Raw genomic sequence first — 12,769 nt, 5'->3', positions numbered from 1 at the left:
CTACTACTATATTAGCATAAATACTAGATGAGTACCGCTAATAAATACCAGAGGGTCACCCCTAATAGGGGCTCTGTTAACGGCCCAGCCATCTACAAGTCCACAGAATGTTAGCCCAGAGCACCGGTCTGTTAGTTGTCAGCTGACAGCCCATTCAATTGGACCTGCTCCACGGCGCGGATTTCGATTGAGCTTTTCCCTGACATACGTTCAAAAAAAATCAAGTAATTTATTTTTTATTTAGCAAATTACACATCGATTGTAATTGCAAACAAAAAGTAAACCGATTGGAAGTCGTGAGTGAAATTAAACTGGAAAATCTTGTAAAACCTAGTGCGCATTAGGAAAAACTGCGGAAATCTAGACACTGTCGCCGGGTTTAATTGTAAGAATAAACAAACACATCCAATATGACAAACATGCGGCCACCGCAGAAATCCAAGTTGCTGAAGGTCGTCATACTGGGCGATGGCGGGGTGGGAAAATCCGCCCTGCTCACCCGCTTCGTTTCGAACCGTTACGAGGAAAACAATTTCCACACCATCGGCGTGGAATTCATGAACAAGGACATAGTCGTCGACGGCGAGCGCTTCACATTGCAGGTAAAGTTGGAAACTACAAAATGAAACTATATGTGAGGTGATTACCATAAATCAATAACTCTAAAAAGATAGTTTTTCGGTCAAGGCGTCAGAACTTTTGCTATATTGTTTTAGTGAATGCAACAGTTGGGCAAGATAACGGCAAGCCAAGCGTATTTCCTTTACGTGTAGAGACCTCATATACCCACCTTACAGTTCCCCTCATCCACCCTGAGACCCACTATCCGATCCACCGGCATTTTGTTGATACAAACACTTAAAAACTGAACCGAACAACGATGGAGCTTTGTTTGCTCTTCCTATCATTCGCAGTACAGTGGTTGTGCGGAAATTTAGCAACCCAACCAGGGGAATTCCAGGAAAGTTTGGTCTTGTAAACAATATTTGAATATCTAAAGATGGTATGATATCTTAAATACTAGATATGAATGAATACTTTCAGTATATTCTTAGCATTACAAGACTTAAGATTTCAAACAATATATATCATATGATTTTAATGACATATGAAGATGATGTGATATGTAAAGATATGATATGATGATACCAATAGATTTAATTATTATATTTTTAAAAACTAAAATTTTTTAAAAAAACTACTTTATTTTGATTTTTTTTTTTAATTTTGTGATTGAGTGTTTAATAATATAATATATGTATATCATATCATATATTATATATCATATGATAATTATATATTCTGCTGATGTGATATATGATAATATGATATATATGTATATGATATCAATGGTTTTAATTTGTATACTTTCAAAAACACTTGTGAAAAACCATTTTATTTTATTCTGAATATTTAATTAACACACTTAGATTATTTAAATTCCTGAGATACCACTGTACCTGAAGCTATTATCTTTACGGCTGTATCTGTTCCATCTGCCCCCATGCCCAAGCAAACACACACTCATATAGGCATTAAATTTGTACTCAATTAACGTTGAGCTTGGCATTGCGAAAAACAAAACCGAAATAATAACAATAATGACAGTTTCTCTATGCGGCAACAAAGTAGAGACTCTGTTTCATCCGCCGCCTCAGTTTCTGTTCTCAGTCTCTCAACCTATGTCTCGCAATTGGTTTTCATTTGACGAGACTCTTGTCTTCTAAATTATCGGAGCCAAAACAAAATGTTTTTCACAGTTCGCCAAGCTCGGAAAACTTATGAATATTCAATCGCGTCTCAGTGAGTAAGCAAAATGCAGCCAAAGGTGGCGCGAATCGGAATAATGATTCTAATTGAACCCTCCGATGGGCTCCATGCCGCGAATAGAAAGTGAAGGAATGTAGATTGAAATAAGGTATGACTAATGCCAGGGGAATTTAGTATACACGGCTTGGAAGAAGATTTCCCTCGAATGGTAGAATCTGGAAAAAAATTCTGGGTCACGGTTCGCTGAGCCGAAGAGGATTTCCCCTGCCGGAACTGCAAAAAAAAAGGGAAAACAGTGGGGTGTTTTTTACTGTCTATACATTCATGTTACCATGGGAAGCAGTCGAACTTTAAAAAGGTCAGTTTACTCATAGTTTCAAGGCCCTCGTTTGTATGCCCTATTTGAGGGTGTTAACTTTATTTAAGGACTGATAATAAGTGATTTTTTTTTAAGAACCATGAGACCATTTAACTATTATATTGGTAAATTTACCCCAAACTGTTAGTGTGTATACCCTTTCAGATTCCACGTTTTTGTTAAGCTGTTTGCTTATCACAGTCACTCTGTTATCAGCAGGCGCTTCTGAGCACTTCTTAAGCTAAATATTTGTTTAAATGGGTAAATGTGAGTCAGTCATGCAAACACCCCAATCCTAGACAGCGAACGTCTGTGTTTCCCAGCTAGTTAGGTTCCAAATCGAATGCAAATTTCAATAAGGCGCTAATTGAATCACCGCTTTAATTAAAGTTGATTGCCGCTTTTATTTGATTTTTTGATCTGCAAACTAGATATGGGATACGGCTGGGCAGGAGCGATTCCGGGCCTTGCGAACACCTTTCTACAGGGGATCGGACATCTGCCTGCTGTGCTACGCCCTCGACGACCGGGACAGCTTGAAGGGATTGAGTCTCTGGCGGAACGAGTTCCTCAACTACGCGGACGTTAACCAGGACAAGTTCCCCTTCATCGTGGTGGGAAATAAGGTAAGACCTTACATGACATTACATAGAAATTATTATTTAGAAATTTTTAAAAATTATTCCACTAAAAAAAACAATAAATAAACATTTACATACTCAAATCACATTGAAAGCTTTGAAAACACAATACATTTAATTTTTTTTATGTGCCTAAAAGTATGCAGTGAAAGAGGAATGCATTTTGTTGTACTTCAAGATGTATTGTAGCCTACTTTTAGACACCTAAAAAACCATACAGAAATTAGCAAATATTTGATATTCTAAAATTCGTTTCCCCAGAACGACATCCCAGAGCAGAAGCGGCAGGTGAGCTTCGAGGGAGTGCAGCAGTGGTGTGCCGAGCAGAAGATCGCCTGCCACATCACGACGTCCTCGAAGGCGGCCAACAATGTGACCGATGCCTTCGTCCTTGGCCTCCGCCAGTGGCGGCACATGGAGTGCGTGGCGGAGGCGGAGCTGCGCCAGCAGGGCGACACCATTGACCTCACCAGCCCCATTCGCCTGGTGCAGCGTCGCATCTGTTGCACAGGCGGCGGCGGAGGAGCAGGGGACGAGGGTCAGGAGGATGATGCCGCCATGCAAAGTCCGGGAAAGAAAATGTTCGGTCAAAAGCGCAACGCCGCGAAGGCGCCAGCCACCAATTACAGGCTATGAGCAGGCAGACTGGAGCTGTCAGGGAGCTTACGCTTAATTTAACCACTCACCCCACCGGGTTGGCCTTCACTCTCAATGCATTCCACTGAAACCCATTCCAGTCCGAGGAAGGGGAAAGTGCCTCAGACCAAAAAGTAATCAGTGGGTGTTGTTAGCATTCACAGCGATTACCCTGATATGATGATATTCTAAAACAAACTTTGCTTTTAAACGAACTACTTAAGAGCGAACCGCACTGTATAACAGTTAGCATATGATTTAAGGCGAAATTAGGTTATGTTATAACAGCGAATACTTTCCCTGAAAATTACCACTAAATTATTATTTGGTCTTCTATAATTAGACAATTTGGAGTAATTTTGGCATTCGTTGTAAAACTGTTATACAGTATAGATAAGTTTACCCATTTAAAAGTGTTATACTGTATAACAGCAAGAGAAGTGTCTTGGAACAAACAAGCTTACAGTGTCTTTTATAGTCTATACAATTTTAGCAACTTTTGGATATGCATTACCTAAACAAGAATATTTACAAGAAATATCTAAACTGTTATATTTGGAAATGCTTTAGATTTAAACATTTAGCCAGGGAATAATAACATTTCCTGGTAAAAAGAATAAAAGGACAACGAACGTCTACGAATTTTGTGTTTATATTTCAACAATTGGTTTAAAAATGTACAATAGTAAAATGCTATAAATACGATAACCCCGGATTAAGTATAATATTTAGGTAGGTATAACACTTCTTCTGGTTGCGATCGAGGCTCCCGGATCCGCGGATCCCGATTAAGACTAAGGCAAACTCTAGGCGTTATTCACTAACAGGACAAGCGTATGACAGATCGAGTGCTTAACTATAACGTGTGCGTGAGTTCAGCACAGATATGCTTAGAAATGGAGACTTGGGGAAGTTCTATTATCACTTGCTGCCGCTGGGGCACAGATCACTTCTTCTTGTAGCCATACGAGTTGATGGTGTCGAACTCGGTGTCGCACTTCAGGAGCAACTGGTACCACTGATCGCTGTCGATCCGGCTGGCCTCCCGGAATCCCCCGTAGGCGGCTGGCAGGCACTTGGGCGACATGTACTTGTGCAGGGACTCGCGATCGGTGCCATGGAAGATGATGCGGCTGCGCAGCTTCTCCTTGAGGAAGGGCTTGAACAGGGCGAAGACCACCTGGAAGATCTTCGGCTGGTTCACGATGTGAATGGCCTTGATCCTGAGCGGCACCGAGTCCTGCAGCCAGTCCACGATGCGCTTGGCGAACGGCGGAGTGAACTGCCAGGTCTGCTGGAGACTGAGGCCGTCCATGTCGAAGATCACCACCGCGCCGCAGATCTGCGTCTCCGGCTCCAGCATGGCCGCCTCCAGGAAGAGCACGGCGCCCTTGAACACCTCATCCAGAGAGACCTGCTTGTGCTTCCAGCGTTCTGTAGTGGGAGATCGTAATAGGTTAATGAGGGTTCTACTAAATAGAGTCCAATAAGTGACTTCTCAACAAAGGTTCTATTAAATAGTGACCAAAAAGTGACTTTTTATCATAAATAGATATGAACTTATATAGTTTTTATATTGTAGCCCCTATATGGTTTTCTAAACTTATTAAGGGTCAAATCTCAATGTCAGGTTAAGGTTCTAGATTGTTATACATATACTACTACTACTTTAACTAGAACATTGGATCTTGTTTTTCAGTCAGATAAAATAAACATTTTTTCGAATAACCATTCAATTACAACGCTAAATGTTAACATGACATGATATACAAAAAGTGCCCATTATTTTTGTAATGATCATTATTCTTATATAATAATATTATTATATTAGACCAACCAAACATTAAGCTCCTCAATAAGGAAAATAATTTAATTGTACTTACTGCCCAGTTCCAGAACCAAAATACGACGCCCATATTGATCCCGGTTGGGAAAGACGGTGAGAATGTTGTGCTTGAAAATGTTGGGCTCGTTCGACGGCTTGAGGTCATTGTACACATCAGCGTGCTTCACCTTGAAGGAGTAGTAGCGCTTGATCTGTTCATAATATAAATAAATATGGAATATTATTATTTAATTTATTATTTATCTCTGTAAGCCAAGTGTTACCAAATCACGAGCACTCTCCGGGTAATACTTGCAGGGCCTCAGATATCTAATCAGCCACTCCTCGTTTCCCTTGGGATAGAGCAAGTCGGTTTCCTCTGAAATAATAGTGGATATAAATGAGCCACTCCTCCAATGAACTCAGAACTTAAAAGTCATATAGCCACTGACATTAGGTTGATCGAAGTATACAGGTGCAATTAAGAAGCAAATGCCATTTCGCCATAACCCATGATTGAGTTGTGCAATGAAATACTCTCGAGGGCGTGCTACTTTTGCCTTTGGGCTGTTATTAGTGACACGAAATTGCCAACTAATAATACAGAACTTTGCGTTTCGATAGAAATTGATTTTTAAGTTTTAACGAGAGGTTAAATTATTGGGAACTTATTGCGTTAAACACAAAAAAAATTTTTTAAAAATCATTAAACAATTAAGTATGTATTGAAGAACGTTTTGAATTGTTCTAATTAGTTAATACAAAATGTTTACCTGGCATATTAAGTATCGGATTATTGCTAATTCTAGAAAGGTAACAAGTGGGAATTATCGCTTTTTAATATATGCTATTAATCATTTGACAAAGTGGAGATCCCTGAATTTTTAATTACAAAAAAAATAAATCCAATGATAAAAATAATAAAAATTGTTTAAAAAATCTGTAATCTTATGATATATCTAATTAATAAGTTGCTTGGTATAAGAGCATTAAACGATGTATAAAACATATATATAAAAACCTGTAGATGTATTCCTGATCTTTTCTTACCCTCTAGCAGACGAGCCAGCTCCTTGGTGGCCTCCTTCTGGCGCTCGGGCGTTTCCCGGAGCTCCTTGATGGCCACCTCCTTGGCCTGGGCCGTGGGCTCGCCCAGCTCGAACTGCAGCGTGTAGTCGCCCACCTGGAGCGTGGGCAGCTGGTCTATGTCGGACAGCATCGTGGGCACTCCTGGAACAGAAGCAATTCAGATTCAATTAGCACCAGCTTCTGTACTTTGAGCTGCGTTTTTTTTCACCAAGCGCACTTGGAACTTCGGCCAACTAAATAACTTAAGCTAACCGACAACAATTGCCAATTAGCTGCCCATATAATGACGGCAGTACTTCAGACTTCACAATTACTTACTCATTTTGAAATTGCTGTTGCTCTGCTCAACTGAAATTAATTTGCGATAATTTTGATTTTATTTTCTAAGCGTTACGGCTGAAATGTACGATCTCAAGTTTCCGTTTGCCTTATGACAAAGTGTGCTCTCTATAGGAAGGAGGGGTGGATGCTTTAATTTATTTAATGACACACAAATTACTCGGAACCGGCTCAAGGGAGAAACTGCATTGGATTTCTAGACTTCCCTGGCGATCGGTTAAGTCTATTGATCACCTGGCCAACCTTCACCTTGACATTCGCAACTTTTGTATAGCGGAAGACGAAGAGCGAGAAATTCGTAAATCGCTGGTATATCATCGTTATAACGATCATATCAAATGCATTTTTTGCAGAGATGATAGCAACTCCGTCAGAAATACATTTTTGAAAGCCTTGAACTGAATTCTCGAGTCTCTTGACACGTTCTACTTGAACGAAATTCTAGTTAAGCCAGTTTTAAATTTCGAAAAGTAGTACCCAGGGTCTCTGGGTGTATATCAGATATTAGCGCTACAGATTTCCCATCTTGCTGCCTATCAAATTGGAAATTAGCGCCATAAATTTTCCATCTTGCTGGGCAGCGTGGACTGGCTCGAAAACAAAAGACTCGGAAATTAGCATCCGAAGAGGTGACATTGAAAATTTCTACCAAATGTCGATTAGATGGGCCAGGTGATATGCTAAAGATCGCGGCTATTTTCGCATTCATTAATGACACACTCAACATTTTTGAATTATTAATGTTGGGAAAATACGAGATCTTAAATAGTACACACGGATCACAACACAAACCGAAACTTGTTTGGCTTATATAGTGCTATAATGGCTAACAGTAATCCGCGAAGAGGGTCTGAGGAACCAGCTGGGGAGTTACGCGTGCAACGGAGCCGAAAGCCCAGATGAAACTGTTGCGGCCAAAAGCGCGACTCGGAGATTTTATGCCAGGCCAAGAATCGAAACTGGATTTTGGGAGAGAGCCCCAGAGAGTGGGTGTTGGCGAGCGATGCGCTTGGGACCAGAGTTGCCAGAGCAGCTTAGTTTTGAGATGAAAATTAATGGTTTATAGTATAAAACAAAGTATTTTTTTAAGAGATCATGTTTTAACATTTTTTTTTGTTTTTCTACTAATTTGAAAGAGAGCGCCAATGGAGTGGGTGCTGGCGAAAGGTGCGCTTTGGAACCAGAGTTGCCAGAGCAGCTTAGTTTTGAGATCAAAATTAATGGTTCATAGTATAAAACATAGGAATTTTTTAAAAGATTATGTTTTAACATATTTTTTATTTATTTATTTAATTTAGAAGATAGCGCCAAGAGAGTGGGTGCTGACGAAATGTGCGCTTTGAGACCAGAGTTGCCAGAGAAGCTTAGTTTTGAAATAATAATTACTGGTTTCAGTATAAAACAATGTATTGATTTTAAAGATAATTATTTAACATTTTTGTTATTTTTAGAAATTTAGAAGAGAGCACCAAGAGAGACCAGAGTTGCCAGAGCAGCTTTGATTTGAGATGAAAATTCTTGGTTTATGATAATCTTTTATGATCATTTTCTAACAATTATTTGTATTTTTCACATTTTTTTAATGTAGTTTGACATTTTGGTATTGAAATTTATAGAGAGAATTCATAAAAACTAAGCATTACTAAAAGTTCCATAAATTTCTGGAAATAATAATTTTTTATTGAACTTTTTTCTTCTGCAACTTAAAAACTTGCTTAAAATTTTTTTTATTGGGAACAAAGAGTCCCTTTGAAACTAAAATTTCTTTGGACTAAAACATCTATATTTAAATCTGAACTTGGGCATGACATTCACGTGTGTCGACCAGCGAGGAGCGGCGTGAGATGTAGAGTTTACCCAGAGAGAGAGCTCAATCTGGGTGCATCGTCATTGGGAAATGATGCCAGCTCAAGCCGGTTTCAGTTTCGCTTTCAGCCTCAACGCTTTCCGAGCTGCTTTGCCTAATTTATTCGGGTTTTCTTCGAGTGTAATTGCCCAGTGTGCAGGGCGATCGAAAATCCCTTGGCATAGGCATTTCCACCGGCGACCCTGAAACTCCGTACTCTGTGCCATCCGGTTTCAATGCTGCCCCGCTCCACGCCAATTAGTGCTTACACCTGTTTGACAAACCTACACTGGGGTTCAAGTCAATAGCACTGTCAATCAACGTGGCTGGGATTGCGGTCGCTTAATACTTTACAAAAAACATATGATCGAACAAAAAAACGAAATCTGTAAAACCAGTTCGACGCGCAGCTTAATAATTTTTAAAAAGCAATTACATTTTTTGCTGATGCTATAAGTTATGGGGAGCTGGGAAGATTTTTAAATAATAATGTTAAATAATTAAATTCCATAAATGTAATAATTCCAGGAACGTTTCTTGTTATATTATGTATTTTATAAAAATATTTAACTGAGTTACGAAGTATCCTTGCTAGAAAACTAGGAAACAATTAATAGAGGGCTTATAGGGAGTCTGAATATTTACGTTAGTATGCTATTTTTATAGCCCCAATTGTGTGGCTGCATATTTGGTACAATTAACACGTCCCAAAGCTCAGCACCCTGTGCGTTGTGGACAGAAAACCCGCCTATTTTGGTCAAATCGGTTCAAACGCACGATCGCACGTGCGAAGACTTCGGCCATTCATGGTTTTACGCTTCGTTATACTCTCGATTTCATTTCGACCTGTTTTGGACTACTGGTCTACTTTCCTAACGCTCTTGGAGCGTATGCTTTCGGAAACTGGGTGCTACAGAGCTGCAGCTTGGCAGAGAGCTGGAGATATCACCAACTGTATGAGTAACTCTGGGGTTAATACCCATGGCAATGTCAACCCTTGCCCTTCGGTTTCTTGCAAAAAAAAGTAGTGAACAAAAACCCTATATGAGAAACTTGGTTTTTAAAACCAGACAATGGCGAGGCAAAACCCAGTGTACAAAGTGCTTTGACCTTACACTAAAGTTTTTAAAAAGTACAAGTAAAATGTTACTTGTACTTGCAGTAATCATACGAGTACTAGAAGAGGAGTTACATAAGAACTTGGAAACATATAATAATTATTATACAAAAAACCATAAAATGAGAACTGGAATTCTTGGTTCTTTTAACCTAATTAACTTAATTGTCAAGGAAATAAACAAACTTTTATGGAGAATTCTGAATAAAGTGTTAGGAAAAATTACTGAAACGATAAAACAATTTCTGGTATGCCTTGCATAGTAAATAACCTAAAAATTTCGATTAGCAAAAAGTACGACTTGAAAAGTTTCCACTGCTCTGGTATTATTTCGAATTCAACTGTAGGCATGCGCATTATAAAGCCCCGCGTTGCTATGATACTGCGACGATAATTCTAAAGAAGCATAAAAATTATACCTTATGACAATTACGTAATATATATGTAAGTTATGTATTAGCTTGCTGCGAGTTTTCACTGTTCCTCACCAAATGGAGCGGTTTTTGCTGGAAAAGAGGCGACTGACTCGGAGGGCAGGCACCTCATCGCAGATGCAGCGGTCAGCATTGCCATGACAATGCAAGTTGAAAACACGAAAAACCACACCAGAAAAGCGCTGAACACAATGTGCTGGGCACATGCAAATAAATGAATATTTTTTCGAACTTTTCAGAGCCGGGAGCATCGGATAGGACGCTCGGTAAATGGGTCAATGTCGGCGAGTACTGAACTCTACTTGAAATTCCCGACCGACGAATGCAAAAAGGAATGCCTGCAAAATAATGAGGAAAAGGCGAGGCGAAAAATACAGGCAGTCAGTGATGACCACTGTTAGACAGTCGCGGTACTGTGAATAGCATTACCTTTTTGGTGATACTTGAAATGATTCAAAATTTTATCATGATTATAAACATTTTTTATTGTACTTCTGTATCACTTTCTATCATGATTTAAAACATGTTTTTATTAATATTATTACATCAAAGATGATGATTAAAAAAAATGATTAAAAAAGAGTATTTAATAAATCAAATCACCTCTTTTTAAATTTACTTACTCAAATACTTCTTTTATAAAAATGATACAAACATGTATGCGTTTACCAAGAATAAATATCCATTCTCATATAATTATTACCCATAAAATGTATATATTCATTGAATATTTCTATAAATATATCCATTATCAATATATTTATTATCCACTAAATGGATAGTTGTACCTTGGTAATCGCATATATACATATATAATTATTATTGTTCAAAGTATGGATATTTGATTCTTGTAAATAGCATTATTAATTACATTTTTAAAGACTACACATGATATTTCCAATGTATCAAATTTTATCATAATTAGGTTTTTAGAAATTCTAAAACACTCTTTTTAAATTACAAAGTAAATTAACAGATATTTTGTTTTTTTTTTCAAACCTCTTCATAAAAAATTCCCCTTTACTCACCCTAGTTTAATGATATCTGCTAATCCAAAGTTTCGTGTTGTTGCTGTGCTTATCCTTTTGGGGCTCTTGGGGCTTGTGACACTGATATGGTGAGCTTGGTTCGCGTTTACAGACTGAAAATATAAAGCTGCTAGTCAGATCGTTTTATAGCCGCCCCTTCTATGTACCGCGCTCATTACACATATAACAAAGTTATCTTGAAATGTATGTCGGTCGGAGTAGTCGGGCATTTATAAAAGGCCAACGCGATTTAATAGGTCATTATAAGCGACTAGAGGCGAGTCAAAGAGCGTTAAGATCACGTTGCGAATCGCCTACGGAGATCTTTACCTCTTTTCGGCTTTATTTGCAAGCATAAGTCAAGTTTAAAATAGTTTTGTGAACTCAGCATAAAGTTTATGTTCTTTCCATTGTTTTAAGCACTGTTAAAAATCAGGCTTCTTGTTCAGTTTCTCACAGTGTAGTGTACCCAATTGATTCTCTACAGCAATTACCATTGTTAAATATAATGTTTGAGGAAATGCACTGTAAAGCGACTTTAATAATATTCTTGAACTGTTTCACCTTAGATGCACTCTTCAAAATCGTTTTTTTTTAATTGTTGTACATATTTCAATTCACCAAAAAAAATATGTCAAGTGACAAAACCATTTGAAGCTTTTTTGGTTATTTTGCTTTTCAAGGTAGAACTTATATCATTCTCGTTTGCTTAAAATATGCATTCACTGAGCCGCTTAAAAGTGTTTCACTCTTTGCACTGAAATATTCGCGAGTCCATTCCACAGCCATAAATCACTTAACGAGAAACACCCATTCAAACACTTGCGAAAGGCACACTTTGCATATTTATTCTAGAATGCAAACATTTTTATCGATTTCGAGGAAACAATATTTTTTATGTGATAAAATTCCACAGCACCAAGTAGAACTTTCTTACATTTTCGCACAGTGTATCGCGGTTAATCTTCAGATGGCTACGCGACTCGAACGTAATTAGACTTGAACTTTTGAACGCTTGGCTCACAACTAGTTTAAAGACTAATCGCCACTGTGACTGAGTGGAGAGAAAAACTTGTTTTAAATCTCTCTTACGAGTCGTTAATATGGCCAGCTTTGCGGGTACTTAATACTTTCAATAATATCAGTCTTTCGACAACAATGGTTTTCTGGCAGGCCGTAGCTACTTTCGACTTGCGTGTCCGCGTTCCACGATCAAGCGATCAACTGACGGGGGCTGTGGGTAATGCGAACTCATTTGCTTTTAGTTTCAAGCGCGAGCAATTAATTAAGTATTTCACTGCTTGCCTGCCGTTTCCCAAATGTATTTCAATTTCATTTTCTTGCACTTGCTTGAGCCCATTCTGCGAGACGGAGCGTCAATCCGCCAGCCAGTCAGCCAGTCAGCCGGTCACCTTCGCCCATCGCGCTACGTCAGCCTTTAAGGTCCGCCGGATTCTCGTGGGGCTGGCGATTGCAATTAGCTAAGCCAAAGTACAGAGCGCTGAAAGTTAAAAGTAACCCACTGATGGCATTAATCAATTTGCGAACACGCAATCCCGGCGACAGCTGTTGATACGCACAACGCTTCGTATGGACAATCGATTATCAACTATTTACATGCATTTAATTTGAATGTCAAATTCAGAATTTGAGCTTAGCCTATGACAGTTACAATTAATGAGAGTC

The 12,769-nt window shown here is 38.7% G+C and overlaps 2 protein-coding genes across 5 annotated transcripts; one reads left to right on the top strand and one right to left on the bottom strand.

The window, feature by feature from the left end:
- The first annotated feature begins 124 nt into the window (after nt 1-124).
- LOC108036103 (ras-related protein Rab-9B) lies at nt 125-4,043 on the top strand. The gene is made up of 3 exons (XM_017112075.3): nt 125-602; nt 2,560-2,754; nt 3,031-4,043. The coding sequence occupies exons 1-3, from the start codon at nt 411-413 to the stop codon at nt 3,403-3,405; spliced, it is 762 nt and encodes a 253-aa protein (XP_016967564.1). The 5' UTR covers nt 125-410; the 3' UTR covers nt 3,406-4,043.
- LOC108036102 (alpha-tocopherol transfer protein-like) lies at nt 4,042-11,202 on the bottom strand. Of its 4 annotated transcripts, none has more exons than XM_017112072.3 (6): nt 7,451-7,574; nt 6,638-6,766; nt 6,281-6,460; nt 5,515-5,609; nt 5,289-5,442; nt 4,042-4,839 (listed from the first exon to the last, which is right to left on the bottom strand). In XM_017112072.3, exons 2-6 carry the CDS (start codon nt 6,639-6,641, stop codon nt 4,352-4,354), a joined length of 921 nt encoding a protein of 306 aa, XP_016967561.1. In that variant the 5' UTR covers nt 6,642-6,766; nt 7,451-7,574; the 3' UTR covers nt 4,042-4,351. The 4 variants fall into 4 exon arrangements, with proteins under 4 accessions (XP_016967561.1, XP_016967562.1, XP_016967563.1 ...); XM_017112073.3 differs by having other exon boundaries at nt 6,638-6,667; nt 7,490-7,567; XM_017112074.3 differs by lacking the exons at nt 6,638-6,766; nt 7,451-7,574 and adding an exon at nt 11,084-11,202.
- Between the last annotated feature and the right edge of the window lie 1,567 nt (nt 11,203-12,769).

Source organism: Drosophila biarmipes, chromosome 2L (assembly GCF_025231255.1).
Source record: "Drosophila biarmipes strain raj3 chromosome 2L, RU_DBia_V1.1, whole genome shotgun sequence".
Lineage (NCBI taxonomy): Eukaryota > Metazoa > Arthropoda > Insecta > Diptera > Drosophilidae > Drosophila > Drosophila biarmipes.
This window is presented reverse-complemented; position numbering and strand designations above follow the sequence as displayed.

Excerpts from the sequence above, each read along its gene's own strand:
- LOC108036103 (XM_017112075.3), top strand. The coding sequence starts at position 411 with ATGACAAACATGCGGCCACCGCAGAAATCCAAGTTGCTGAAGGTCGTC. Across the intron at positions 603-2,559 it reads GCGAGCGCTTCACATTGCAG|ATATGGGATACGGCTGGGCA; the intron begins GTAAAGTTGGAA and ends TCTGCAAACTAG. Across the intron at positions 2,755-3,030 it reads TCATCGTGGTGGGAAATAAG|AACGACATCCCAGAGCAGAA; the intron begins GTAAGACCTTAC and ends TCGTTTCCCCAG.
- LOC108036102 (XM_050884798.1), bottom strand. The coding sequence starts at position 10,194 with ATGGCAATGCTGACCGCTGCATCTGCGATGAGGTGCCTGCCCTCCGAG. Across the intron at positions 5,443-5,514 it reads CGGAGAGTGCTCGTGATTTG|ATCAAGCGCTACTACTCCTT; the intron begins GTAACACTTGGC and ends TATTATGAACAG. Across the intron at positions 4,840-5,288 it reads TTTGGTTCTGGAACTGGGCA|AACGCTGGAAGCACAAGCAG; the intron begins GTAAGTACAATT and ends CTCCCACTACAG.